We start from the raw sequence: 27,372 nt of genomic DNA, 5'->3' as shown, positions 1-27,372 counted from the left end.
CTGCCATTGGCCGGCGCTGGTCACGTGCCGTGCGGCTGCCCGGCAGGTCGGTGGGGATCGGAGGTGGGGGGGAGCTCTGACAATAGCCCGATGGCCGCCGGCGGGGCGCCGCGCTCGGCCATGGAGGCCGAGGAGCTGGGCAGGTAGCGCGGGGCAGCGCCGTGCTGGAGCTTCGCCGCGGGGCTGCGCCGTTGTCGTTCTTTTCCCGCTGCTGGGGGTCGGGGCCGTGAGCGGGGCTGCCCTGTTGCGGTCCCCCGCGCCCGTCGTCCTGAGGGAGCGCGGAGCGGGGGGCTCGCATGGACGGCGCTGACGTGGGCGCGTTCTCGGGCGGGGCAGCGCCGCTGGAGGCCGCGGGGCTGTGAGAAAGCCGCGGAGGGCCTGGGGGACCGCTGAGAGGGGTCGGGGCATTGAAGTGCGTGTGGGGAATCCTCGTGCGTGTAGAACGATTCGTGTTGGTGCGGGGATCCGTGTGTAGAAGGTGGGAATTCTACGTGATTTAACGTCTGGTTTTGTTGTGGAGGACGTAGTTTTTCGCCCTTGTCTTTTTTTTATTATTATTTGTAGCTTGACGTGAAGCAGCGGGTTAAGTCACCACTTTGAATTGGAAATATTTACTTAATGCTCCGTTCAGCGTTAGCAAGGCGTTAGGGATCTGAACTCATGCTGAAAAAAAGTGATCTGCAAACTCCTATGAGTGTCAGAGGTGAAGGAGGAGGCCCTCCTTCATCTCACTGGTGAGGGGTTGGGGAACTTGGCTGGGATGCACTGCAAGCCATCCTCTGGTTTGAAGGGAATTTTACAGCCTTTAAAGGAAGGGGATTTTATAAGTATATACGATAAGAACATGCCTTAAAAGAAGGCATCTTGTTAGAGATCTTTCTCCAATTAGATCCCCTCATGTTTCTCTAGCTGATTCTGTTCCACAGTTGTTACACTATCAACCATATTCTTCATGTCTCAGCTGTGCTCCCTGATGTCAATCCAAACATCGGTTTTGCTTGGTTCAGGAACTGTGTGAATGTTTTATAAAATGGAAGAGATCCAGCAGCTCAGCCAAGAAATTTGTCAGGTTGAGAATCTCAGGTTGGATGTTAGGAGAAATTTCTTTTTGGAAGGAGCGGTGCTGCAGTGGCATAGGCTGTCTAGGGAGGTGGTGGAGTCACCATCCCTGGAGATGCTCTAGAACCGTGTGGATGTGGCACTGAGAGATGTGGTCAGTGAGCATGGGATGGTTGTTGAGCTGGGTGAGCCTAGTGGTCTTTTCCAGTCTTTATGATTCTGTGATCTGAGTACAAATTTATTCTCCCTGATTCAGGATAGTTGTTTGCTTCAAAGTTAGCATCCTGTCCTCATGTCTGTGGGCTCTTCTGGCATAAATCTGATTGACAGAGTGGTTCTTAAACATCCCTTGCGTGATAAAGAGCGATTCCTTCTCAAGGGTGCCCTCATTTCTACATACCTAAAAACTGATACATTTATGAAGAGTTGTGATAAAAATATTTCTTGAAAACTTACTGGTTGTGAAATCTTTTCAATGTATTTGCGTAGCAGTAGAATGTATGAACAAAGTGCCTACAAAGTAGTAGTATAGTAGTAGTAATAGAATGTTTTAACTCATGTTGTGAGCTATTGGTTGTTGGATAGACAGTTGACGTGGATAATGGCTGCAGACAGTTTTCCCCAGTGTTATGGGAAGCTCTGTGCTGTCCTTAAAATTGCTGTGGTTCTTGTACTTTATAGCAGTCGTAGGAGAGAGCTGGGCTATTGGTGTTGGGTGCAGCAGCACCTCGTGGCTACTAAGCAGTTGGACTTCTTAACGGACTTGAATAATTTCCTGCCTGGTTAATAGAGTAGCTGAAGAACGTGAGTGGGTACTTGGCAGTCTTGATAAAGATATATGTTTACAAGCCTCTTTGGCACATCATTACATGCCTAAATAGTTGATGATTTATGCCTCTTTTTTTCTCTCTCTTTAAGATACTACGCTTATCTCCAGCAAGCTCAAGCTTTTTACACATTTCCGTTCCACCAGATGATGACTGCGCCGCCTACCATGGAAGCCATGACTGAGCAGCCAACTCTAGAGGGCATTCCAGAGCCAAATCTTGCTCAGGAACCTCCTAAAGGTAGTTTGATTGGGCTAAGAGAGCTAAAATCTTAGTAATTGGTTGGAATAAACATATGGATATGTATTTGTCTCAGTATATACCTTTGGAGCTGCTGGATTTCAATTTCTTGATAGTCTTTGAGAAAGTATCGATTAATTGCATTTGTTTAATAATATTTGTTAGCAAAGAATGAAAAAGCTGAGAAGTAAACTCTGGACCTTCAAGCTCTCCTCCATTACCTTGCTGCATGGTGCATTGGGCTGTGTCTGCACTGTAAGCAAGAAACTGTAAGCAGTTGATGCAGTGTTCGGTTCCAGTGTGGTCATGATAAGTTCAAACCTTACCCTGAGACCTGTTGCTTTTGCTATGCAAGTCAGTTTCCTCAGTACATTATATGATTTGTAACAATGCATTTGCCTATTCAGAGGCTGAGGAGTAGATAGTAGACTAGAATTCACTTCAACATTCTTTGGAACCTAAACTTGCATGTTCTGGCATATTCTCCAAAACAAGTGAAACTGTCTCTAAAAGATCATTGCGTGCAGCATGCAAACAACATAGCCTAGCCATGAGGTTATTGTTGGTTCATATTCTAAGTCAGCATAGTTGCCTGTGAGTGGTACAGAGACATCCAAGCTGAGCTTGGAATACTGAAATCCATCTGATAATTGTTTGATTTCAGGAATTTTGAAGGCATATTTCTGTTGATTTCTTTTTCTAGTCATAAGTGTAGTCCATTCTGTTTGAATGTTCATGCTGCAGCCTTAGAAATGTGCAAAAAATGTATTTGCTGTTTTTCAGAAGTTAAAAAAGGTGGAAGGAAGAGAAAAGCCAAAGCAACTGAGCCAAAGCAACCTAAAAAGCCTGCTGCTAAGAAAGAAAAAGCAACCAAGTCGAAAGGGAAACAAGAAAAGATCACAGACACTTTTAAAGTGAAAAGAAAAGTGGACCGTTTTAATGGTGTGTCTGAAGCTGAGCTTCTGACAAAGACTTTACCTGATATTTTAACCTTCGATCTGGACATCGTAATAGTGAGTAACTCACAGTTACAGAATGAGGTAGAAATGGTCTGTGCTGTGTTTTACAGTCCAGCCACAGTGGTTGTGATTTACATTCCTTCATTATTTATCTGTGTTACTTAGACTTTGCAAGATCTTGCCATGAAGTTTCTAAACTGCATCCTGTGTGTACAGCTGCTTTGCATTTTCTGTTAAGGATCATAGTAACGTAATTCTAACTGCTGAGAGGTCCGAGCTTACGTTTAATGCACAGTCATGAAAAAGCATTACTTGACAGTGCACCAGAAGTGCTACAGCAGTGGCTGTGAAGCACGCTAGAAAGCCGCTCTTTTGACAGTGCACATCAATGAAACCCTACTGTAAAACTGTCAGGTTTTTGAACAATGCTGGAAGATGTCAGTGATGTTCTTTTGTTTATCGACAGTAACTTCGGAGAGTGGAATAGGCTTCCCTCCTGTAACTTGCATTCCTGACCAGTGAGCCATGTTCCAATCATTAAAATGGGCTGTATCTTGCTTTGCAGATTGGCATAAATCCCGGCTTGATGGCAGCTTACAAAGGGCATCATTACCCTGGACCTGGAAACCATTTTTGTATGTCTTCTCTTTATTTATGGCATTTGCAGAACTGTTAGAACTTATGGTACTTTAATTAAGCTGTTGGGTTTTTTTTAGGAGGAGTGGAAAGAGGGATTTTGCTTTTAGCACTCTGAGAGTGATTGAAATCCCGTAACTTTTTCTAACAAATAGTGTACATAAAAAGGAATAAAATGAAAGGTTCAGAATTGTCAAGTAAATGCAGTTTATTGGATTGTAGCACTAAATAACTTCTTAATGCGCAACGTTAGGAATAAAAATCAAACAATTAGTTCTTGAGTTATCAAGGGGAAGTCAGTAGGCATCAATTCACAACAAAACTGTTTGTGTTTTCCCGAGGAGGCATTTCAGCAGCAAATCCTCTTCCTTGTACACGTATTCATTTCTGCTAAGTGAGCTTCCTAAGTGATGAAAAAACTGCAGCCGCTACCATTTCCCAGCAGGCATATGGAGCATAGCTGATTCTCCAGACAGTTTTTTTTTTTGTAGCCTATTTTTCTATTTAAATAACGTTTTCTGCAGCATGTTCTCATAAAGAAAGGTTGTATGTGAGCTCTGTTGAAATATGCTGTTTTGCATAGCGGGAGTCATTCCAGCTGTGGTAATAGGGAACTCCACGCGGGCTGATTTGCAGCCCTGTGATATTCCAGCCAAAATCTCCTGGTACCCAGCAGACCAGTAAATCAGGTATTATTTCCCAGTGTTCTGCAAATTAGCTAATCTGATAGTCTTGTTTGTCAAGAAGCAGACTAGTTATACGTGCTCTGACAAATCCAAGCATTTGAGATTGTGTTGGACCATTTGGAACTACATGTGGTTAACTTGTGCTTAGAGACTGACACTGCACACCATCCAAACTATACTTTTTATGTTAAATATTATTTTAAGATGCCAGTGGATACTGTCAGCGAGGCCAAGTGCAATAAAAAGCAATGGCAAATATGTAAGAGAAAACTATGTAAGAGGAAAGGTTGAGGGAACTGTGCTTGTTTAGCTTGGAGAAGAGAAGGTTCCAGGGAGACCTCGTTGTGGCCTTCCAGAAGGGATCATATAAACAGGAGGGGGGAACAACTGTTTACATGAGCTGATAGTGATAGGACAAGGGGGAATGGTTTTAAACTGAGACAGGGGAGGTTTAGGTTAGGAGGAAGGTTTTCACTCAGAGGGTGATAATGCATTAGAACAGGTTGCCCAAGGAGGCTGTGGATGCCCCATCCCTGGAGGCATTCAAGGCCGGCTGGATGTGGCTCTGGGCAGCCTGGTCTGGTGGTTGGCGACCCTGCACATAGCAGGGGGTTGAAACTAGGTGATCATTGTGGTCCTTTTCAACCCAGGCCATTCTCTGATTCTATGATATGATTCTATGATAACTTACTGTATTTGTCACATTATTTCCCCCAATTAGCTCCTTCTCTATTAACATAGACTCTTCCTTCAGTATTCTGTTACTGTGCCTTGGTAGCCAAAGGTTTATTAGTGATGATGGTTTTTATTGCTGTTGTGTGGTTTTTAAAAGCAAATACCTGTCTTCCTCTTTTGCAGGGAAGTGTCTTTTCATGTCTGGTCTAAGTAATGAACAGCTGAACCATATGGATGACCACACCTTACCACATAAATATGGGATTGGATTTACAAATATGGTGGAAAGGACAACACCTGGAAGCAAAGACCTCTCCAGGCAGGATAACACAGGAGAATATCATACTTGTTAATGAATTAATGGTTGTGATTATAATTTTTACTAATTTCTTTTCTTTTTTTTTTTTTTTTATGTCTTCTAGTAAAGAGTTTCGAGAAGGAGGGCGAATTCTGATGCAGAAATTACAGAAGTATAAACCTCGTATAGCAGCTTTCAATGGAAAATGTGAGAATCTTAATTTTGAATGAATTTGTTCTATTAGTAGCCTTTTTTGTCCACTCATCCTGTCCTCTCATTTCAGGTATCTATGAAATTTTTAGTAGAGAAGTCTTTGGAATACGAGTTAAGAACTTGGAATTTGGATTGCAGCCACACAAAGTACCAGAGACAGAAACTGTAAGTACTGAGAGCACTCTTTTTTGGCCATTTCAAAACTAATGAAATCTTAGGGCTTACACCCACTTACAGTAATGTCAAAGTACAAGGAATGTGAAGGACTTTTACTTAATTAGAGAAAGATTGGGCAATTTTCAGGCACATCTTTTATACAGCTTAATCAGACTGGCAGATATTATTTTGGGAATAGTGTATTATGGTTAGTAGGTTAGTTCATTTTCTGAGGAGCGTTTAAAAAATTAGTAAAACACATGTGCCTTTGTAACTGTCATCTACTTCCATCTGATTACCTCTGTCCAATTACCTGTATGCTAATATTACTGAATTTTGATGCTGGGAGACATAACTGAGGAAAAAAAGGAATATGAAGTCGGTGATTGAGCTTACATTCTGCAGCATTTCTGTTCTGAGCATGCCCAAACACTTCAGTCAGCCTCAGTCATCTTAAGCTGATTTGCAGCTTGAAATTAAATTGGATGCTTAAAGTACAGCAGTTTGATGAAGAGTGTACGCATCTACAGTTGGAAGGTACTTGTTTATCACTGACATCTGGTGCTGGGAAGTATCCAAAAGACCAGCTGTGTATCATCACAGATAGGTTTGTTTAATTTGTTCTTAATAGCAAAGGCGACTGCATTACCTGCCAAGGCAGCTTATTCCAGAGCTTCATTACCTGCTCAGTTCAAACTTTTGGGGTGTTTTTCTACCCATCCCAAATTATTAGTGATTCAAGTTACCTGTGGTTCAAACTGTCCCTCTCTAATGGTGGAGTGTTGCCATCAGAACCTGAGGAACTGTTGGTGATAAAATGCTTCCTTCTTAAGTAGCTTTTAAGTATTTCTGCAGGGAATGCAAGAATGATAAATAAATAACCCTCCTTACAAGTACTTGTTCATAAATCATAAATACTGTTCTGTAATGAATGTATTGGTTGGGATTCCTTATTTCTCAACTAACCTCAAGCCTTTAGCTAGGGCTGCCAGCAGAAATGGAAACACCTAAGTTGACTTCGATTAAGTTGTGTGACGTAGGCACGCTTGGCCAAGAAGTAAGGCTAATTATTAATTGCTTTTTGTCCTGGATTTGGGTTTTTGCATACTAACACGTGCTCTTTGGCCTTTCTGGCTGTGAGCTCCACTTGTTCACAGAGTTCTGCAGTGTGCTTCCCTCTCTGTCTTACGCTTGGAATTGCTGTAGCACATATTTGATCACCTCTCCTACAGCATGTAAACGAGTGGTGTGAATTGTCTTTGTTTCATCAGCTGATACTCAGACCCTCTCTTTAGGGCAAGACAGGAAAAATAAACTCCTTTTATTCTCTCCTAGAAACCTTTGGTATCAGTGGATGTTTGTCCAAAAAATTGGGACAATAACATGAGCTTAATGTCAGTTACTCTTGATGCACTAAATATTAGGGATCAGTAATGCTATTTTTCTTTTTCTTAAGCTGTGCTACGTTATGCCATCATCCAGTGCAAGATGTGCTCAGTTTCCTCGTGCGCAAGATAAAGTTCATTATTACATAAAGCTAAAAGACTTACGGGATCAGCTGAAAGGCATTGCACCGAACACAGAGGTGCAGGAAGTGCAGTACACGTTTGACTTGCAGCTTGCACAAGGTATAGTGGTTCTTGGAATTATCTTATAAAATGTATCGGTTTTTTTTTCACATATTCTCTAGTAAAAATGTTCTTTGAACGCTTTCTGTTCTTAATACTTGAGGTCTGCTCTCTCTGCAGAGGATGCTAAAAAGATGGCTGTCAAGGAAGAAAAGTATGATCCAGGTTATGAAGCAGCATATGGAGGAGCTTACTGCGATCGTGCACCGTATGAAAGCGAACAGTGCAATTTCTCTTCAAATGGAACTGGTAAAGGGTGGTGCTCGGGACATTCATTCTCTAAACCGTTCTGTAGAACTTCTTAGAACCATTCCATACACTTAATTTTCTACCCTTTAAGCAACTTCCACAATTCATACAATATATTTAAAGCATAGCAGCAGTTAAACTCTTACATAACTGAGGGAATGTGAAGTCTCTGTAGGAGGAAGGAGTGGGGAAAAAAAAAACCAAAAGCATTTACTCTTATTTAAAATCAATTGTCTGCAACTTCAAACTGTTTTCCCAAACTCTGATTCATAGGATGTGACAAATAGACATGACTAGTGGCTTACACAGTAATTGCATTCACTTTTGTATGAATGTATCGTGCTTTTTGACACTTCATTAGTTTCATTCCTAAGGAAAGCAAAGTCATAGAATGATAATTGAAATTGTTCTGTTATTGGTGGGGCAAATGAAGGAGGAGTATTTGAACACTGTAACCCGAGTAATTCATCTGTGTTAGAATAGCTGGTGTATTGGCCATGCAGTTTGTAGACTAAAAGAATGAGTCTAGAAACCTTGCTGTAACTATAGAATCATAGAATGGCCTGGGTTGAAAAGGACCACAATGATCATTGAGTTTCAACCCCCCTGCTATGTGCAGGGTCGCCAACCACCAGACCAGGCTGCCCAGAGCCACATCCAGCCTGGCCTTGAATGCCTCCAGGGATGGGGCATCCACAGCCTCCTTGGGCAACCTGTAACTATGACATTAGGAATTCTACTTCCCAAAATACTACCAACTAATTTAAAAAAAAAAAAAAAAAAAAAAAAAAAAAAGAAAAAAATGATGGCAGAAGTAAACTTCTTCAGTATCTTGAGTTTTTAGTCCTAATCTCAACTCAAATGCGAAATTCAATTTGTGTTGTACTTACCCTATTTTGTCAAAGGGAATGTCCCTTTGAGAAGAAAAATTTGACTCAGAAAACGCTGCAAAGTAAAGTATTCATTTAAATGTTCAGACTCTTAACTTACATTTGTGGCATCCTTTAGGTCGTTCTTCAAAGAAGCTCTGATGAAAAGCTAATGGGGGGAATGATGTGGGTCTCCAAAAGCAGGCATTCAAAAAGAATACTCAAACTGCAGTTTGAGTAGCTAGTTGAAAAGTACAAGGGAAGATGCAAACTGCAAATATCTTTTTTTAGATGGTTTTGTGTGGTTTTTGTCTTAGTTGATGGTCTCAACTGTATTTGCAACTGTATTTTTGTTTGTTTCTCAGCACCAAGCAATCCACAGTACTGTGAGGGGTCATCTTTCGGTGAAGTTCCTAATGGACAATGGATGACACAGTCCTTTGCAGACCAGATTCCAGAATTCAGTGCTGGTATGACACAAGAACGAGAGGAAAGCAGTGCATAAGAACTCTTTCTTCTCAGCTATGCATACATGCTGCAGTTTTAATGCAGTGATCAAGATTTGTACCTCGGTTCTACAACTGAAGCATTTTAATAGTATTTTATCTCCCTTAGATATTTTATTATAGTCCTAAGTAAGTGTGTGGTAGGCTCAAATCAATGAACTAGGTAATTTTAAGGAACTGTCCAAACTTAAAAAAAAAAAAAAAAAAAAAGCCCTTTTTTTGTATATGAGTTTCATATTTAATGTATGCCATTTCTTGCAGTTTTTGACAAACTGCTTTCTCATTTGTGAAGATTTCTTTGGGGCGTTAATTTTATTCCATAAATTGTAAAGTAGGAGTAAGAGCAGCAGTATACTTTTTATTGATGCATCAATATTTGGATATCTCATAGTCATTTTATATCTAGAGGGGAAAATGGAAGTGTACCCTTATCTTACACGAAGTGGTGTTTTTAATCATGCACAGTTAAACAAGTGGTGCTTTTTAAGACTCCTTTTGCACTTCAGGGCAGGAATAGAGTGCTCTGTCTATTTGGTGACTGGACCATAGTCAAGTTTAAAGGAGCAGAGACAGCACTGGTCAGGAGAATTCACATCACGCAGGACAGGGCCTAAAATATTCTAGTCTTAGAATAAGGTGTTCTTATCATTCCGTCTCTTTCTCCCTTAAATTCTAGTGTAAAGGAACTGGAATTCCTTAAAAAAGAAAAGTGGTTCTCAAATCTGTGGCATTTGTCAGTCACTTCTCTGTGATTAGTCTCTTCTCCTGAACCTTAGTAAGTGAACAGTTTATATGGCTGGGAATTGAAAGATTGTATTCCCTGTAAAAACCCATCTGCAGTTATGTTATTTGTGTCAGGTACAGTTAGCACAGGGTGAAAGAAGATTGTGCTTTAGCAGTTTTTTATATTACTTTCTCTTCAAGACCTTAGGGAGTGTTTTTCTTAAACGTCTTATGTGTAAAAAAAAAAATTACTAAGTTGAAGACAAGAGCAGGTGTTCCATGAATTAAGCTGACAGCTGTTGGAACTACAGCTTTCTTCTGAGGAACTTGCTCAAACAATCCACAATTTTGGCCAAAATTGGCGACTGAGAAAGAAAGGAGATTCTGTGCTTGTGCCTAATCATCACCTACTTTCCCTCTTCCATCACGTGAAGAAGAGATGAAGTAAAAGCAATAAGGTGATCAAAGCGTTCACGTTTCGATGATCTTATGAGAGAAGGTGCTTCACATACTTGAAAAATAGATACAAGCGGTATCTCTGTACTCGGTGCTGCTCAGGTTCCTGTTCTGGTGCTTTATCCTTTCCTCACAGCCGCTGACAGTCGTCACGCACTGAGTGCAATTAGTTGGCATAGATGCTAATCCTGCTGTAACAGCTCGCACTGAGCTCACACACTGCCATCCTGTTGTGAAGCAGGCACGATGTTTACAGTTCTCTTCCCAAATTATGTGGCTTAATTCTGAGCGTCTGAAATCACGAAAGGGTGCGTTATGATTGTATTTATCAGCTTCAGCATAAAGCTGCTCCGTGTGATGTCAGAACGGCATAGGATTTGTCTTGTCTGTTATTTAAAGTGTACTGTATCACGTATTGCTGTTTACATGGATGTTTTCCCACAGGTGCTCAAAGTACCTCGCGTCAGGGATTTGTTACAATTCAGTTTTATTTTTCAGCAAAATGAGAAGCATGTAACTAGCACTGCTGGTGAGATAGCACAGTAGTACAGAACTACTGTACTGCTCTCCTGTTTGAGTTGAAGGGAAAAGTCTCTTCTGGAACAGAAGCACCTACTAGGTATAAAATACAGTTATGTGTATAATGACCGTCTCACTCAGTACTGTAGTTTGTGTACTCCCTTGGGACCGGTGCTCTTTTCATTACAGTAATCCAGAGGTTCTTAATCTGTCTTAAATCTCTCTCTGTTTCACAATAAAATCAGGAATTGTATCACAGTGTCTTTGAGTGTCCTTTTGCATCCTGCTAGTGGTGGCCTAAATACTCTACAGAGCTACAGACTATGCCATACGCTGACTGCACAAAAACAGTGTTCTGCAGAGAAACTTTACAAAATGATCATCATGCAGCTAAATTCTACTTATTAAAATGCTGCCTGAGTTTTAATTTTGAGCTGCTCTATGTCAGCTGATAGACTAAAGACACCTCGTATCTAATATCAGAAGTTATTTCCTTTGTAGATTTTTTTCTCCTGGCAGATACTGGACCTCACATTGAAACACATTATCTGACTTCACCTCAGTAAATATTCAGTGAAAATATCTCATCGTAAAGTAAACTTGTTTCCTCACTTTATTTGAAAGTAAAAAAAAAAAAATTTTTTTTTGAACTGTGTAACTAACGTACCACCCATAAGCCCTCAAAACTGATAGTCATCTCATGGCAATATTTAAGCAACATTTTTCTAAAATCAGTTAGTTATACGATTTGATGTGTTGCATCACCAACTATTTGCATACTGCAAACCAAAAGGTTTGAATACGTTGAAGTGTTTTCAGTATCAGCTGTCAGGTCGCGTTAATTTGAACTTCCCTGAAGGGTCAGGAATAAACCAGTTTTCCCAGAGGTCAGTGTGAACGCTGGGATAGTCCCAAGGTTTATATCTCCCATTCCAGTGAAGTAATTTAGCTTCTTGAAGAAAATGCTCTGAATATCTGGTATCAGGACTCCAACCTGCATGAGTACATGGAATAAAATCCAGCTTTTAGTACTGGAAGACACTACATAATGAGGTAAATACAGTTTGTTTTTTAAAAAGCCTGATTAGCTTGGTTTCACCTGTCAGTAGGCAATTAATTAACTGTGTAATAGAGCAGCATTTTTCAATTTCAGGCCTCTTTACATCTGAAAAATCTCAGCTTCCTCTCAACAAGCAACATCCTGGCAGCTGGGATTTACATACAGCTTCATCATGCTATTCATATTACTTTGCTAGCTGAGCTATTATCTTCTCAGGATAAGTCACCATTGCCAGGTGAACGTCAACTACGTCCTCCAGAATGTGGGCTGCACAAAGACTGCCAGGCATCCCATGTGCTTCTGCTGTGCCTGCCAGAAGTGTCTGATTTTATTTTTTTCAGTCTGTGACTAAATTCGGATCTTTCATACATTCTTTTCCATGGCTTAAAAAAATTTAGATCAGTTATTCTGCAGTCCTGTAACTAATGTAAGGTCATACTGGAATCTTAACCTCTTGTTTTATTGGGTTCCAGTTGCAAATGGTGGAAAGTTAAACTTACCGAGATGCCGTATGTGCCACATAGGATTAATAGTGGAATGCTTTCCATGAAATACAATCAGCATTGGAGAGGTTGCCACACCTCCCCCAAGGGTGCTGCTGTAGAGGTTTTCCCTGCAAAAGAACAAACAAAATGTCTGAACCTCACTCAAAGAGTCTTTAGTACAAAAATCAGACAGCTAAACATGTAAATACTCTGAACAGCCTGATTTTCAGCATATTCCTTTCTAATGCTTTTAATTGTTTAATTGTTTGTGTTTGGAGCTCCAATTCCTGCTGGGTAGGTTGTTGCTACAAAGCAATGTGCTGGGAGTCAGACCCAGCATGAAGCTGAGTACTCTGCACACTGCCTGCAGTCTACGAGGCTGAAAAAGTTTACAGTAGGAAAAAGAAGCTGTCAACATAAAGGAATCAAACCTATTTTAGCCTGGTTTCTTAAGAAGACGTACACGCTGCCATGCGTCTGTCTTCCTTCTGCTTCCCACCTGGCCAACTTTGAGGCCTGAAGTTAACTTCAGAACAGATTTGGCAGACTGGTTAGTATAAACCAGCAGCTAATGGATATTAATTTCCTGTGAGTTCTGTGAAAAATGTAGGGTTTAAAAAAAAAAAAAAAAAAAAGCCGAATTACTGTGAAGGGAGGCTTAAGTGGCAGCAGGCAGATGTCTGGCTACAGTGTGCTGCAGGCCTGGCCAGGCAACAGATGGGAGCAGCCACAGCGCCTGCAGGACATTGTGCTGCCTGCTGAGTCCAGCAAGGAGGAAGTCTGAGAAGTATCAAGAGGTGCTCAGAGGCTACAGAACAACAAATAAATAAAAATCATAACTTTCAAAGGTTCTTTCTTAATAATAACAAAGCTATTCGGTTCACTGTGGTTTCAATATTGAGCTAAAAGGAACACAAATGTGTTGTTATGATACAAAATCATCTTTCTAGAATGAATCTGCTGTGATGCTCGTGGTTTTTTTCAGGCTCTTAAAAAGCATAGCTGTGGCCCTTCAGAACATTCTGTAAACAGAGTAAGAGAAAGCCAAGCAGCTTTTCATTCATTCACGTGTTCATTGTTTGTGTCTTTCCTCCTTTGTTCAGTCCTGAAAATAACCAATAATGAATGGAGTCCAAAAGCACAAATAATTGTTTCAAATTAGCTTTCCTAAATTTAAGCCTTTGAAGGGAAAGGAATTGTCAAATTTGCAAACAGATTAACAATGAAAAACAATGAACACCGTTTTCACTGTATTCATGACTTCATCATAGTCAAAGCTAAAAAAATTATCTTTCACATCAGGTTCATTTCGTCTATAGAGAAGTGTTTTCTATTGGCATTTTAAGAAATGTGATACCCAGTGACAGTTCAATTAGAGAGACCCCTCACAAACAAGGAAATATTCCTTCCTCTCTAAACCAGCCTCAAGAAGGGAAGAGGATAAGTGTATTAAACCAAGGTGAAGTTGGTCATCCAAAACAAGAATCACGTGTTCTCAGTGCCCCTCAGGATTGAATGTGGTTTGTGATTAAATGCAAGACTGAAATTCCAGGTGGCATTTCCTGTTACACTATTGATCAGATGTAAGCATGTGGAAATTTACTTTGGAATTTCATGAAGCAAAGAAAAGACTCTTTATAGAGTTACAATCTTTAAAGAGCTTACAAGCAGAAGATGATACTTTAATGTTCAGTTTACAGTTAAGTGCAAAGCTAGATTTCTATACATACTCTACATTTCTTTGCATCCACTTTTCCAATTGCTTTGTGACTCGCTGATTTTTCCACTCAGTCATGTTAGCAACAATTACGCCAGGATTAAAGGAGCAGGTGCTGGGGCTGATGCCGAGGTCTCTAATAGCTTGCTTTCTATAGTCCAGGAATCCCATGTATGTGTTCTAGGAAGTTAAAAAAAAAAAAGAAATACATTTGTTCCCTGTGAATCTCAATGAATGTAAGAGTAAGTGTAGCTCTACATTACTAAATATGCACCCCCAAAGCCGAGTTTCTAGATGATGATTACCGATCTCAATTTCCATATGACACGGGGTTGAAAGGCACAGTGCTCCCAGCTACTGAATTACTTCTTCCACAGTTTTGTACCATGGAAGTTCTATAAAGGTCTCTCCTCACAACATTTTGGTCTTTCTGTACAGAACTGTAGTTCTTGATTAACTGTAAAACTAGTAAAAAATCATTTAAAAAAATTAGAAGAAAACTTTCATGGAATCATAGAATGGTTTGGGTTGGAAGGGAGCTTGAAGATGGTGTAGGTCCAAACCCCCAGCTGTAGGCAAGGACACCTCCCTCTAGAGCAGGCTGCTCAAAGCCCCACGCAGGCTGGCCTTGAATGCCTCAAGGCTGGGGGCATCCACAACCTCGCTGGGCAGCCTGTTCCAGGGTCTCCCCACCCTCACAGTAAAAGTAAAGAATTTCTTCCTGTTATCTACACTACATCTGCCCTCTTGCAGTTTAAAGCCATTTTCCCTCGTCCTGTCACTACATACATACTTTGGGGAAGATATAGATCCGTATTACATTTATTAGTCAATATATTCATGATTAGAATTACAGAACAGCATCTTACCTGCATCCCTACACTTCTAACCATCTCATGTGTGGAAGGGAGATCACAATCATCTGAAAAAGCCGCAGCATGGCCAGGAGCCAGCTTTGTATCATAGAGTTCCTGAATGTCACCTGTTCACAAAGTTCAGGAGCATAAGAACAAATATATCACACAGCTACACAGATGATAGGATAACTTCTCATATATGTTAATTAAAAACTTGATAGTTTCAGCAGGTATTCTTGGTGTCGGTCAAGGCTGAATTTTGCAATATGGGAAAAATTTCAAATTTGAGTCCTGTATCTGGATGTCTACCTTCAGATGTGGATGTACTGAATACTGATTATAATAATCTGGTCTGAACATCCAAAAACAACTAAAGCAGAAGCTGATTACGTTGTTAAGAAGCATGGTCACAGAATTATGCATTATATTAGTTCTTTCCCTCAGAAGTGCCTTTTCAGTTTTTTTTGTTTGTTTGTTTGTTTTTGTTTTCCTGATATGACTGTGTTTACACCTTTTAGGAAAATACCTGCATTCCCAGTGCTGATCAATGAGCACTGGCCAGCTGAAAGGTGCCTGTTACACCGGAGGCTTCCCAACCCACCCAACTCCTTCCTGACAGAGGGAAATAGCCTAACACACGCCATCTGCACAAAGAAGTTGTGGATACCCCATCTCTGGAGGCGTTCAAGGCCAGGTGGAATGAAGCCCTGGACAGCCTGATCTGGGTGGCAGCCCTGCCCATACTCCATGGGTAGGCAGTGGCAGAGGTGAGCTGGGTGGGGACACATCCCCCATGGTGGCAATGGGGTGAGCACTGGGATGTGGGCAGCTGCCAGGGCCAGGGCTGCAGCCTGAGGTCCCTCTGCCCAGGGCAGCAGCCCCTCCACTCCTGGCCACCCACCTGGGAGTGCCTGGCAGCCCCATAAGAGGGGCACTAACAGTGACCAGGACCTACACCCACCCTGCAAGAGGCTACCCCCTCCACCACAGTAGCAGGGCTTACATTTCTCTTTAATTAAAAATAAATACACAAATACTACACAGAATCACAGAGTTGTATGTGTTGGGTTCTCTGGAGATCATCTAGTCCAACCCCTGCTAAAGCAGGCTCCCTATAGTATGTTCCAGAGGAAGGTGTCTGCATGGTTTGTGAACATTTTCAGAAGAGACTCCACAGCCTCTCTGGATTTCGTTCCAAAAGTTCAGCATGTTTCATTCTTACTGCTCCACAGAAAGCAGCTGACAAACAAACAAACCCCAAGTTAAACCCTGAAATCCTCATTCACTCCTTACCATGTCAGAGCTCCTATTCCCTCCTATTCCAGACACATCAGACAGGAAGCTCTCTCATATTACAGATAAGCAGCTGCCAAAACAGAGATTCCCACCCTCTGCTTCTCCTCCCACGTGCCCAACCTTATTCTCCTCTTCTGAGCCCTATGGTTACACTGCCCTAAGATGAGCAAGCTAAGCTGACTGAAGAAACAAGGAGAAAAAAGGGTTTTGTGTTTTGTTGTTGTTATGTTTTTGGTTGGTTGATTTCTGTTTGTGTTTTTTAACATAGCTCATCTTCTGCCAAGTCAAGCAGCTGAGTCAGCTTGTTTCACAGCTGTAGATATGAAAGGAAAGAAGTAACAAGAGCTGCCTGAGGATAGGAGAGACCACTTCAGTAGGCAGCAGCCTACCGTAAGCTGTAATGAAAAACTGCACTTTATCCGTTTTTCCAGAAGCAGTATCAGCTGACACAATCTGGTAGACCCTAATGAAAGAGAAAGCCCTACCTCCCCTCTGCTATGGGCCACCTCCTTGCTGTCTGTGGGAGTACTGCCTTGACTCCTACCAGGAAGTTAATTCAGGCTGAAAGTAGTCTTCTTCCTGGTGAATGGCAGTATGGGTGCAGGAAAGAGGGATGCAGGTCAAGTGGGGGTCAGAAATTCTTTAAAAAAATAGCAACTGTTCCTCTAATTTGATTTTATTTGTATGAAAAAAATATATATGTATATGTTTTTCAGGATCTTTGTGTCCTCTGACTGTTCTTATTTGTCTAAGAACTCTAACATCTTTGATCACAATTTGAAAAATGTTGTGGATTTTGAGCTGAAGATGTTCAAAATCACATTTTTAGTATTTGAGGTTTTAGCCCACCTAGCTGAGTAAATTCCTCCTACTCTGAAGAACAAATAGCAATTCTGGGTAAGGCGCTGCCAACATGTGTGGGAATTTGAATGCTAGCAGGAAACACAAGTCACAAACACAACTAAATATTGTAGCACCCAAGTGAAAACCAAGATAACTTTCAGCAATTGACCAAATCTAATTTAAATGAAACCAGTGCATGTAATTTTGATCAAAATCAACTATTCAGCAGATGTGTAGAGACATGCTTTTCTTCAAAATTTCCTCTAAAAAAATAAAGATATTATTTGTATTTTTCACAAGCACAGCATTCCTAGCAGCTTCCTTGCTTTTCATTATGTCCTGTCTTTTGAGATGACCATGAAAGCTGCAATAAGTTTTATGCTAATTCTGCTAGAAATTGCTTTTTGGAGACAGCTTACCTTGAACAATGACATCATCATCCAAATATATGACTTTCTCGTGTTTCTGGATAAGCAAAGGAAGATAAAATCGAACGAAGTTCAGCTATTAAACAGGAAAAGAAGAGTAAATCCTAAATGACAAAGAAGTTTAATGCATTAGTCTCAAGCTTCCATTAATATAGGCTGGTTTAGAAATTGGGATCGATATATTAGTTTGAGAACCAATATATTAGTTTAGCAAAAGGAATCAATAAATGCTATGCTAGTTCTAAAACTTTCCAGTTTAGCTTTGCTTGGTCTGTGAAAGCCTTCTTATTCTCAATGATCCTGCTTCACAGAAGCACTGAAGTCAACACAGACTTCTTTTATCTTTGCAACCACTGGGTGCAAGGACTTTTTTCTTGGATTTCACATATATTGTTTTAGCTTATAGCACCCCAAGATAGAAAGTTGCTCGTTATGGCATTACAAGCGATGTAAATCCACCAAACTGGGGAAAAACAGCCAATGGTCAGCCAAAAGTCATTGTGATGAAGATGATGATGGAAAAATGAGGAGGAAGTAGATGGTCTAAGACCACCAGAGGCTCCTACCAGGCACGTCCAGAAGGACATTAGCATATATTGATGAGTTCTTGGAAAAGAATGAATATGCAAATGTATTGCATATGTATGTTGTAACTGTTTAAATGTAGAACTTTAACTCTGAGAGCACGTGCTTGACTTGTCAAGATGCCCAGTAAGTATCGTGAGGAATAAAGGAATGCCTCTTTCTAACACCACATTGGGACTAGAGAATTTTCTTCCCGGATTTCAGGTGACGCTGTCCCAATTAATATTCTGTTTTGATTTCTCTCCTCATTTGGGCACTAGCCAACTATAATATGCTTCTTTCATGTAGTTTTACCAGTGTCTTGACGCCATTATTATTAATTATTTATCCCACTTTGTTTACTGTGGGCTTAACCAAGCAGTCCAAAATAGTTTCTCTTCCATCAGAATCACAGAACCACTTATGTTGGAATGGAGATCCCTCCCAGATCATTCTCTCTGCTCACGGGCTGACCACTAGGGCAAACTGCATAAGATTGTGTCCAGTTGGGTTTTGAATATCTCCACAGATGGAGACATCACGCCCTGCACCATGTGTTTGACCACCTTCCTCATAAAAAAAAAATGATTTACCTTGCATTTAGATTTAATATTATGGTTTTAACTTCTGCCCATTGTCTCTTGCCCTACCAGCAGGCACTACTGAGATGAGTCTGGCTCTCTTGTCTTCATCCATCCCATCAGGTATTTAATAAATACATTGATCAGATCCCTTGGAGCCCTTTCTTCTGCACACTGAATCGTCCCAGCTCTATTTGCCTCTCTTCACATATAGATGTTCCAGTCCCTTCATCACCTTTGTGGCCCTCTATTGAACTCACTTCAGTAAATCCATGAATTTCTGGTACTGGGAAGCTATGAACTGGACAACACTATCCTAAATGCAATCTCACCAGTGCTGAGTAAAGAGGGACAATAACTTCCCTGGACCTGGAATGTGTTAGCTTCATAGTTACCATAGCCATCTTTCCACTTTACAGAAATGATTTGACTAGTGGCACAGATGTGGGGCAGCATTTTCTACAATTGAAATAATTAATACAATAGAGGGTAAAGGCATCACCATCAACCATATTGATTCAGATCATTTCACTTGTCAGAGTGGTCCTAAGCAGAGATGATCAGACAAATGTAAGAATACAGCAAGTATACAGAAAAGCTGTTCCACAGCTTCCATGTATTTTCAACTCAAGAAATTTCCTGAAGCAGATGTAGTCCACTTCATCCTCCACTGATCCCTGTGAATTTACTACATTCAAAAGATATTTTAGCAACAAGTTCTAGAGGTTTAATACTCACTGCTTGAAAAACATGCAACATTTCTTCTTTGATCTGACTGTTCCTCTTACTAAAGTATTTGAATAGCTGTTAGTTCTTATATGAGAAGAGACAGTAAGTTATCATCCCCTATTCTGACCTCCATGCTAGTCTGTTCTGTAGATCTCTACTGTTTTCATGCCAGAAGGCCATTTTCAGGCTAAAGAATATTAAATTACTCTCACAAATATTGCAAGAAATTCTTTCCATGCATTAGAAATGCCACAGGCTCAGAGAAGGGCAAAAGAACAAACACTCTGAACAGTCCTAAAACTTTTCCAGTGGTTCTATGTCCTTTTGAGATAAGTGGATTTAATCTGCACAGAGTATTTAGGGTGGTCGGAAAACTATGTATTTACATTTTGGCATAATGTTATTCTTTGTTTTGTTTATAACTCCTTTACTAATAATTCCTTACATATGATTTGCCTCTTGTCAGCCAGCAGTATTTTAGTGTCTAGTCTCTGAATTAATCCCAGACATGAGCAGATTGCAGCCCACTAGATATCATGGAGGCACAAAGAACACTATGACACCTTTCCTCTTCGAAACAACACATTCAAATCACTGAGTTTATGCCACAGAATAGATGATGTCCCAGCATGACAGAAGAGTTGCAAGGAGCTTGTTACAGTGCACATCTCCTTCTTGAGTGAAAGTTTAGCATTGGACCTGAAGGGGCTTCTTTGATTTATACCCCTCCCTTGTAACAGAAAAGAGAAGAGGGACATCTTAAAACCTGCAGTGAACATTAAAATCTTGAAAATGTGTTATGTGGTGTTTGTCTACTCACAGGCTGCAGTAGCTCAGGACGCGATGCATCTTGTCTGATTTTTCCTTTCAGTACCATGGGGTTGAATTCCACAATCTTAAATTTTATCTCTTTTAGTTTAGAATTTTCAATCCATTTTCTATGATTAAAAATAAAAGTGTTAAAATAAATATTCAGCTTTTAGCAAATATTTTTTCAGACTGTAGGAGAATAAGAGGCCTTGGAAGCTCACTTGGTCTATCCGACCCCAAGACAGAACCACTTCTGTTTGCAGCAACACATCTTTCCTCACCGCTAGCATTAAATGCCATTTTCCTAGTCTTTCTTACTATAAACCATTTTTTTCTTATCCTATCTGCTGTGCTATTAAAGAATAGGTCACTTTTTTCCCTTTTACAGTTTTATGTTCTTCAAGATGATCATCATGTGTATTCACAGTTTAGCAGAGGAAAAAACTGTTTTTGTCCAATATTTTGTCATATTTCTTATCATCAAAAAATGTCCTCACATTTCCAGAGGCCATATACATCCACAAGCATATCTCACTATGAAGTGTATGTACACATGTCCACACACAGTAGTGTGGTCCATTATCAGTCATAGCTCTGTAGTTTTCAAAATGAGTGTATCAAAGAATATAGGAACACCAAGTACTTAAGAAAAGAACATTGAGACAGCATCTATCCCTCTGTGCCCTTGCTCTCTCACTATGATTATAGTAAAGTTTCTGTCTGACCTATCTTAGATTACACTCATGTTACTATGCACCTGGAGTTCCTATATTCTCTGGCAAGTGTAATTAAATAGAATCTATGATTCCATTCAGGTTAGATATTAGGAAACATTTATTCTCAGAAAGAACAGCGCTGCAGTGGCACAGGCTGCCCAGGGAGGTGGTGGAGTCACCGTCCCTGGAGGTGTTCCAGAACCGTGTGGAGGTGGCACTGAGGGACGTGGTCAGTGGGCATGGTGGGGATGGGCTGATGGTTGGACTGGGTGATCTTCAAGGTCTTTTCCAACCTTCATGATTTTGTGATTCTATAAAACTTCCGCTTCACCCTGAGCTAACACAATCAATTATTTCCACCTCTACTGAATTTCATCACATTTTACAGCTCATTTTTCCAACTCATCATCAGTTTGTTTTCAGCTCATCATGCTGCTCAATGTCTCTTCCAGCTTCATGTCAACTGCAGATTCAGAGAGAACATTCTCCATTCTATTTTCTAGATTATTGATGAATTGGATTGGGAAAACTCATCACATCTTTTCACTTCGACACATTTTGTGAGTACACAAGCTACAGAAGCAGCCAGAGACAAGAACTACGAAAACAATCAGCTTTAATTTTGATTCACACCACACCTCCGTTTGTAGAGAACATTTGAATTTAACATCCAAACATTCATTACTAGCTTCTTTGGGCCTCTATTTCAAAACTTTAACACTACGTCTTACCTGAAATTAGCTTTAGGCAGCAGATTTTGCCACTCTGAAGCTGAAGATATGACTCCACACAAGGTGAGCTCAGTGCCACAAAGCGGGCATGCAACAAGTAAGCTTGTTGCTTACCTTATTATATATTCTTCTGCAGATACAAAAGGCAGAAAGGCACAACTATGGACTTGATCTGGTTATTTCATACCCCTTTACACTAGTCAGTGCCTTGAGTGGGGCAAAATGATCCTTATTCCTAAATGTAGGGAATCCTGGAGACTGAAACCAATAGCACTACTTAAGCAAAAGGAAGAAGCAATTTCCTGAAAAGTCCTCTAAATTTTATGCCCATCCTAAGGAAAACAACAATCTGCTCCTAATTACAGCATGAAATAAAATAAGGCTGGTTTATACCGAATATGCGGGATGGTGTTCTTCAGTCCAACTATGTAGAACAAAACATTAGCCTCTGTGTTGCTGTAGATGCTACTGATTGCTGCTACAGTTGCACCCATTCTGCCTGCAGCAACGCAGATTACAACTGGGATTTCTTCCTCCATTTCCTTAGGACTCTCCAAGTCATCTACAAGAAACAAACCATATGTTATATTAGAAAATTGAGAAACTTTTGTATCCTATCTGGATGATATGAGTGAGCACAAAGTTCTACAAACAGTGGAATAGTATCACAATCACCCCGTTTCCTTACCAGATCTTATATACATCCACATTTGCCAAGACACACAGCAAGAGCTATCTCTAATCCAGAACCACATGTAGGTGGACAGGACTGTTGGATGTCTCCAAACAGAACACAGAGTTCTCTGTACTTTCTGCACAACAGGGACACAATTCGGGCTGTTCTCCATGTAACTGCTTATTCACATGAAACTTGAAAAAGTCTGAATACCTTTGAGACTTCTCAGTTATATTTAGAACAAATTGAATGATGGATTCCAAAATTATCAAAGGAAGGAGGTAAGTGGAAGAGCTGGTGCAACTGCATGAGCTTCACTTCTTTGGGAAGCACACTAGAAAGGAATAGTGAAAAGTTCTGCACCACGAGGAAGTTGTTAATGATAAAATGGAGAAAAAATAGTGTTCAATGTAAACAAAGATATACACCAGCTTCCAACTTCATCAGGGACATCTGGATAAAAATTTGAAGCAGGATGACAATTTTTAGTCACTCTCCTGCTAGTTTCTTTGAGGAATTCAGAACCAAAAAATTTCTGCATCTCAGACCACATGCAACAGCTTAAATGGCTCATCTACTGCAAGGCAAGCTGGTTTAATTAGGGGAAAACAAACAAACAAACAAACAAACAAAAAAAAACCCAAACTGCTCAAATGAAGAGGAAAGAACTATAAATCAGAAACATAAGTCATTTACCTGCTTCATTCCTTAAGGCAGATGATGCTTTGTGAACTTTGTTGTACAGAATTGCACACACGGTTAATATAAGAAGTAACAGTAAGATCTGGTTAACTGAAACAAAATAGAGAATTTGTTAATGATCACTCTAATAGCTAGAGTACTAATTGTACCTTTTTAGAAAATAAAGACAGTTTGCAACCATTACATAGCATAACGTGTATTTGCTGTGTTTGCCAAAGTCTCCTTTCTCTTGCTATTTGATCAAACTACAAATGCTGTGTTAATAGCATAATGCATTTCTACCTCTTTCCATTTATTTCCAACCATCTGATTTTCATTGATTGGTTGCTCAATAAATCACTAAGCTCCCAATACACATGGGTTGTCCATACTATTAAATTCATGTTTCTGAATACTAGAAGCCTGGAACTTTCTTTAATTGGCTAAGTCACGGGACTTCAAGAACAATTTTTTTTTTCCTACATTTTCCTTCGCTCACACTTCCTTCAGACACAAGAAAAAATAATTGAATTCAACATGCAAATCTTGAAGGTATACTCAAGTAAAATTCTAACAGTACTAGAAAAATAAACCCAGCACACCACTGAAACCAGGTAGAGTTTATTGCAAAATATTTGAAAACACATTAAAATGTTGACACTTTAATTAGTAAAACCAAATCCAAACATGCAAAAGCAAGTGCTTTGCTGTATATTACAACTTCATAGTTCCTATCAGTTTGTGTTGTACTAGGTTAAGTCATCCAACATAAGCTAACTGTGAGTACATAACAGCTTAGTGATATAATGGGAAAGAAATACTCTATGGAGTTCTTTAGATCTTCTTCATCACTTTTGTACCGTCATAAAGGTGATGGTAAATATTTAAGGTGTACAAAAGAACAAAGGAAACAAAGTTTTAGTCTCTGATTCAAAAGGGGTTATTGAGCAGAACTGAGCATGAAAATAAGCTGAAATTGGTTCACACGTCACCAACTGCACTGACTGATGTCAGCTGAGAAAACATCCACTGGCTTCAATGAAATTTTGGGTCAATTTTCAGTCATTGATCTTGACAGCTGATGAAAACTCAAATTTCTCAGGACTGCATTTCAACAGTGAGTATGAAGAGCATCATTGTGCATAGCTCTGTTAAAAAGCCATTCTGGGTGCTCTGGGCACACCCACATGGAGCTGCTCATTACCTGTGCCCTTAGAGGGAAAGCCCAGCTCCGTAAGTATCACGCAGAAAAGTGGTGAGTGATCTCTGGTTAGTGGAATTTATGACCATACTCATCTGATGTAGTTTACAAGAAAAGTCCTATTTTGATAATAAAGCTTAAGTATAATTTAGCAAAACTAGAGTTTGCATGCAACTGCTATAGCAGTTTTGAGAAATTGCATTTGATATCACTGCCCTCTTATAAAATTATATATTTTTTAAATGCTTTTAATCTCTTACTTTTCTTTAAAAGAGCCATGTGTTCTGTTGGATAAGAACTGTGGTCTGTAATAAAAAAAAAAAAAAAGAGAGAGAAAAATTGAAATTCATTGTGTTTTAATAAATTCAGCCTAATCACATCAGTAATAAGTAACATTTTTAATACATCTTAAAATAATTTACAAAATGGTGTCAAAACACCATCAGGTGCAATTTGTAAATACATCTATCTCAGATCTCAAATAAAACACAAGAGTAATCACAAATACTAACCTCTTGCCGGAATATACTTCCCAAACTAGGAATTGTCCCACCAGCAACAGTAAAAGGGGAACTTGTGCAAAGTGGCTTGTATGTAGGCCGCTCTGAAAGTAGTGCCTCCTATGATCACTCCTCCTAGTGCTCCTTGATGATCAGAGGGCTGGAGTACTTCTCCTATGAGGAAAGATTGAGGGAACTGAGCTTGTTTAGCTTGGAGAACAGAAGGCTCCAGGGAGACCTCACTGTGGCCTTCCAGAAGGGAGCTTATAAACAGGAGGGGGAACAACTGTTTACATGAGCTGATAGTGATAGGACAAGGGGGAATGGTTTTAAACTGAGACAGGGGAGGTTTAGGTTAGATATTAGGAGGAAGGTTTTCACTCAGAGGGTGATAATGCACTAGAACAGGTTGCCCAAGGAGGTTGTGGATGCCCCATCCCTGGAGGCATTCAAGGCCAGGCTGGATGTGGCTCTGGGCAGCCTGGTCTGGTGGTTGGCGGCCCTGCACATAGCAGGGGGTTGAAACTAGATGATCATTGTGATCCTTTTCAACCCAGGCCATTCTATGATTCTCTGATTCTATGATTCTATTTATTTTCTTGGAAACAACAACAACTACAAAGAGCACAGTAAAACTGATACAGGAAACTCTCCGCTACAAAAGGCTGTTTTTCAACACAGTCATCACCATTAGCTATGCCTTTTTGCCACTGATGAGCAAGAGCCTTCATGCTATGCTCAGCAGAGCTGACTGTCACTGTTCCCACTGCTGAAACACATCACCACCACCTCACATACACTGTTTGGTCCCCATAAATGTTCAGCGAATGTGAATGAATGCCAGTGGGTGCCACTTCTCTGCATGGAGAACTTTTGCTTCATACACTTCCATGTCAAACACTATTTTGTCAGACTGCCCTTCTGCTACCATCTGTCACATGGCAACAACATGTAATGGGACATTGGTGGGAAGGTTCAGCCTCTCCTGCCATACCACCAACAGCCGCCTCTGACGTTGCAGGCCAACATCATAAAATAGGAGGCATTACTTTCAGAGCTGCCCTCAGATTTATGCATTGTATCTGTGTTGCTTAGGAAAGTGAAGTAGCCTTCCCTAAAACTGCTCTTCTAAACAAGGCCTAAGAATGACCGTGTCTTTATGCTCAAGAGGAAAGAACGTAACCCCTAAAATACAGAACTGTGTAACAGATAACATTTGTTTGAGTTCTGGAAGCACTGGTATTGTTTACTACTGCTGTTTTTGTGGAAAAAAAAAAAAAACAGTAAAAAATCAGCATCAGAAGTTGGGGCAGGAGAGAAGGAAGAAACAACCATGTGATTCCACCACTACAGCTATCTACACAGCTGAAACCAATTTTTCCCAATTACATACACACAGATCCACTAGCACCTAGATAAGGATAGATAACAGTGTGCACATATAAAAATGAAGTTCGTTCTGATTCTTTGAAAAGGAATATGGAACGGCAAAAATTCTTGAAACTTGAGTCACAAAAATGAATCTCTCCCATTGGTTAATACTGATAGTGAGGGAGCGTAATGAATTAGACTCCACTTTTTGATTAGCAGGTAAAATTGTAATAAAAATATAAAGCAATGATGAGGCTTTGTTTATAAGCCACTGTATATTTGCATATATTTAGATCCTTACAGCTGACTAGATTGTAGAGAGAGGAATATTTCTAAGAGAAATTCTTTCACATCTGCAGCCCTTGCCTGCATTCCAGCAGCCCACTCCTTTCATGTGGCATTCATTTACATAGACATGAAAACAAACATCAGTCACAAAAGCCTGCTGTTTAGACGTCCCCTCTCTCGCATGTTACACAAGTATTGCAGCATTAGCCATTATAAATTTTACTCATTTAGATGAGGACAGAGGCAACAAAAACCCCTACGCTCTTGAAGTAACATTCTCACCTCATTCAAGCTAACAGCAATTTTCTACTGACTTCAATGGAGCTGACTACAGCTTTTAATTAAATTATAATGAGAGTCACAAATAATACTGATGATCACCACAAAATGAAAGATGAATAGTCACAGCCTCAGGATATCTTCTGCATGATAAAAACAACATAAATTGAACTATGTTTTACATTTTAAAATACAAAGTCCAAAAGAATCAAACAAAATGAGTCTGCATTTCAAACCTACAAAGTTCCTAAAGTTTCAGCAACTCAGACTGATCGCTCACTGGTTTCTAGAAAAAGAGAGGAATATTTTTTCCCCTTCAAATATTTATTCATTTTTCCCGAATTTAGACATTAGTTCCTAGAACCTGGCAGTCCATAACTCAGCTGCCAAAATCTGTAACAAAACGAGGGGCTGTAGAAGGGAAAACTCAGAAACAGTGACATTACTTCTCGGACATTTCCTGCATAATTAGTCTTTTTACCTCTTCAAAGCAGCACAGTAATCGGGACTCCTTTCTCCTGAAGAGCTGTAGAGCTTTTTACTTGGATCCTAGATAGCCCACAGCTGTCAGCTCTCTTGCCAAAGCTTCCTTGCCCATCGTCCTCCTTTAAAGTCCCCTGTACAAGGGCCTTACAGGGCACAGAAACAGTTCTAAGATTCTATTCCTTTTTCAAACTCTTCAAAGTTTACTTTGGAGTTGTGCTGGTTTTCTTTTCTCTCTCTGCTGCTGAGGAATAGCACAGAGTCCAGACGCGGCACCAAAGGAATGAGAGCCCATAAACCACTTCCAGATGTGCTGAACGATGATGCAGCCCCAGATCTGGCTAACTTGCCTTATTTGCAATCTGCTAGATTGCAAA

General features: G+C 40.2%; 2 protein-coding genes across 3 annotated transcripts; one reads left to right on the top strand and one right to left on the bottom strand.

The window, feature by feature from the left end:
• The first annotated feature begins 18 nt into the window (after nucleotides 1-18).
• Nucleotides 19-10,952, top strand: TDG (thymine DNA glycosylase). The gene is made up of 10 exons (XM_085227997.1): nucleotides 19-143; nucleotides 1,978-2,126; nucleotides 2,910-3,139; nucleotides 3,651-3,720; nucleotides 5,266-5,401; nucleotides 5,505-5,587; nucleotides 5,664-5,758; nucleotides 7,206-7,377; nucleotides 7,498-7,626; nucleotides 8,861-10,952. Exons 1-10 carry the CDS (start codon nucleotides 91-93, stop codon nucleotides 8,998-9,000), a joined length of 1,257 nt encoding a protein of 418 aa, XP_085084123.1. The 5' UTR covers nucleotides 19-90; the 3' UTR covers nucleotides 9,001-10,952.
• Nucleotides 5,266-27,372, bottom strand: GLT8D2 (glycosyltransferase 8 domain containing 2). 2 transcript variants are annotated; one of them, XM_010712336.4, is made up of 11 exons: nucleotides 26,994-27,372; nucleotides 24,587-24,748; nucleotides 24,335-24,379; nucleotides 22,889-22,984; nucleotides 21,910-22,078; nucleotides 20,080-20,197; nucleotides 17,377-17,461; nucleotides 14,831-14,943; nucleotides 13,975-14,141; nucleotides 12,260-12,372; nucleotides 5,266-11,693 (listed from the first exon to the last, which is right to left on the bottom strand). In XM_010712336.4, the coding sequence occupies exons 3-11, from the start codon at nucleotides 24,351-24,353 to the stop codon at nucleotides 11,521-11,523; spliced, it is 1,053 nt and encodes a 350-aa protein (XP_010710638.2). In that variant the 5' UTR covers nucleotides 24,354-24,379; nucleotides 24,587-24,748; nucleotides 26,994-27,372; the 3' UTR covers nucleotides 5,266-11,520. The 2 variants fall into 2 exon arrangements, with proteins under 2 accessions (XP_010710638.2, XP_003202422.2); XM_003202374.5 differs by lacking the exon at nucleotides 24,587-24,748.

This window comes from Meleagris gallopavo, chromosome 1 (assembly GCF_905368555.1).
Source record: "Meleagris gallopavo chromosome 1, MGAL_WU_HG_1.1, whole genome shotgun sequence".
NCBI lineage: Eukaryota > Metazoa > Chordata > Aves > Galliformes > Phasianidae > Meleagris > Meleagris gallopavo.
The sequence above is the reverse complement of the archived record's forward strand: the minus strand, read 5'-3'. Positions and strand labels throughout refer to the sequence as shown.

Excerpts from the sequence above, each read along its gene's own strand:
- TDG (XM_085227997.1), top strand. The coding sequence starts at position 91 with ATGGCCGCCGGCGGGGCGCCGCGCTCGGCCATGGAGGCCGAGGAGCTG. Across the intron at positions 3,721-5,265 it reads TGGACCTGGAAACCATTTTT|GGAAGTGTCTTTTCATGTCT; the intron begins GTATGTCTTCTC and ends CCTCTTTTGCAG. Across the intron at positions 7,378-7,497 it reads TGACTTGCAGCTTGCACAAG|AGGATGCTAAAAAGATGGCT; the intron begins GTATAGTGGTTC and ends CTCTCTCTGCAG.
- GLT8D2 (XM_010712336.4), bottom strand. Across the intron at positions 20,198-21,909 it reads AACACCATCCCGCATATTCG|AAAATGGATTGAAAATTCTA; the intron begins GTATAAACCAGC and ends TTTTAATCATAG. Across the intron at positions 17,462-20,079 it reads GTCCTGAGCTACTGCAGCCT|CTGAACTTCGTTCGATTTTA; the intron begins GTGAGTAGACAA and ends CCTGTTTAATAG.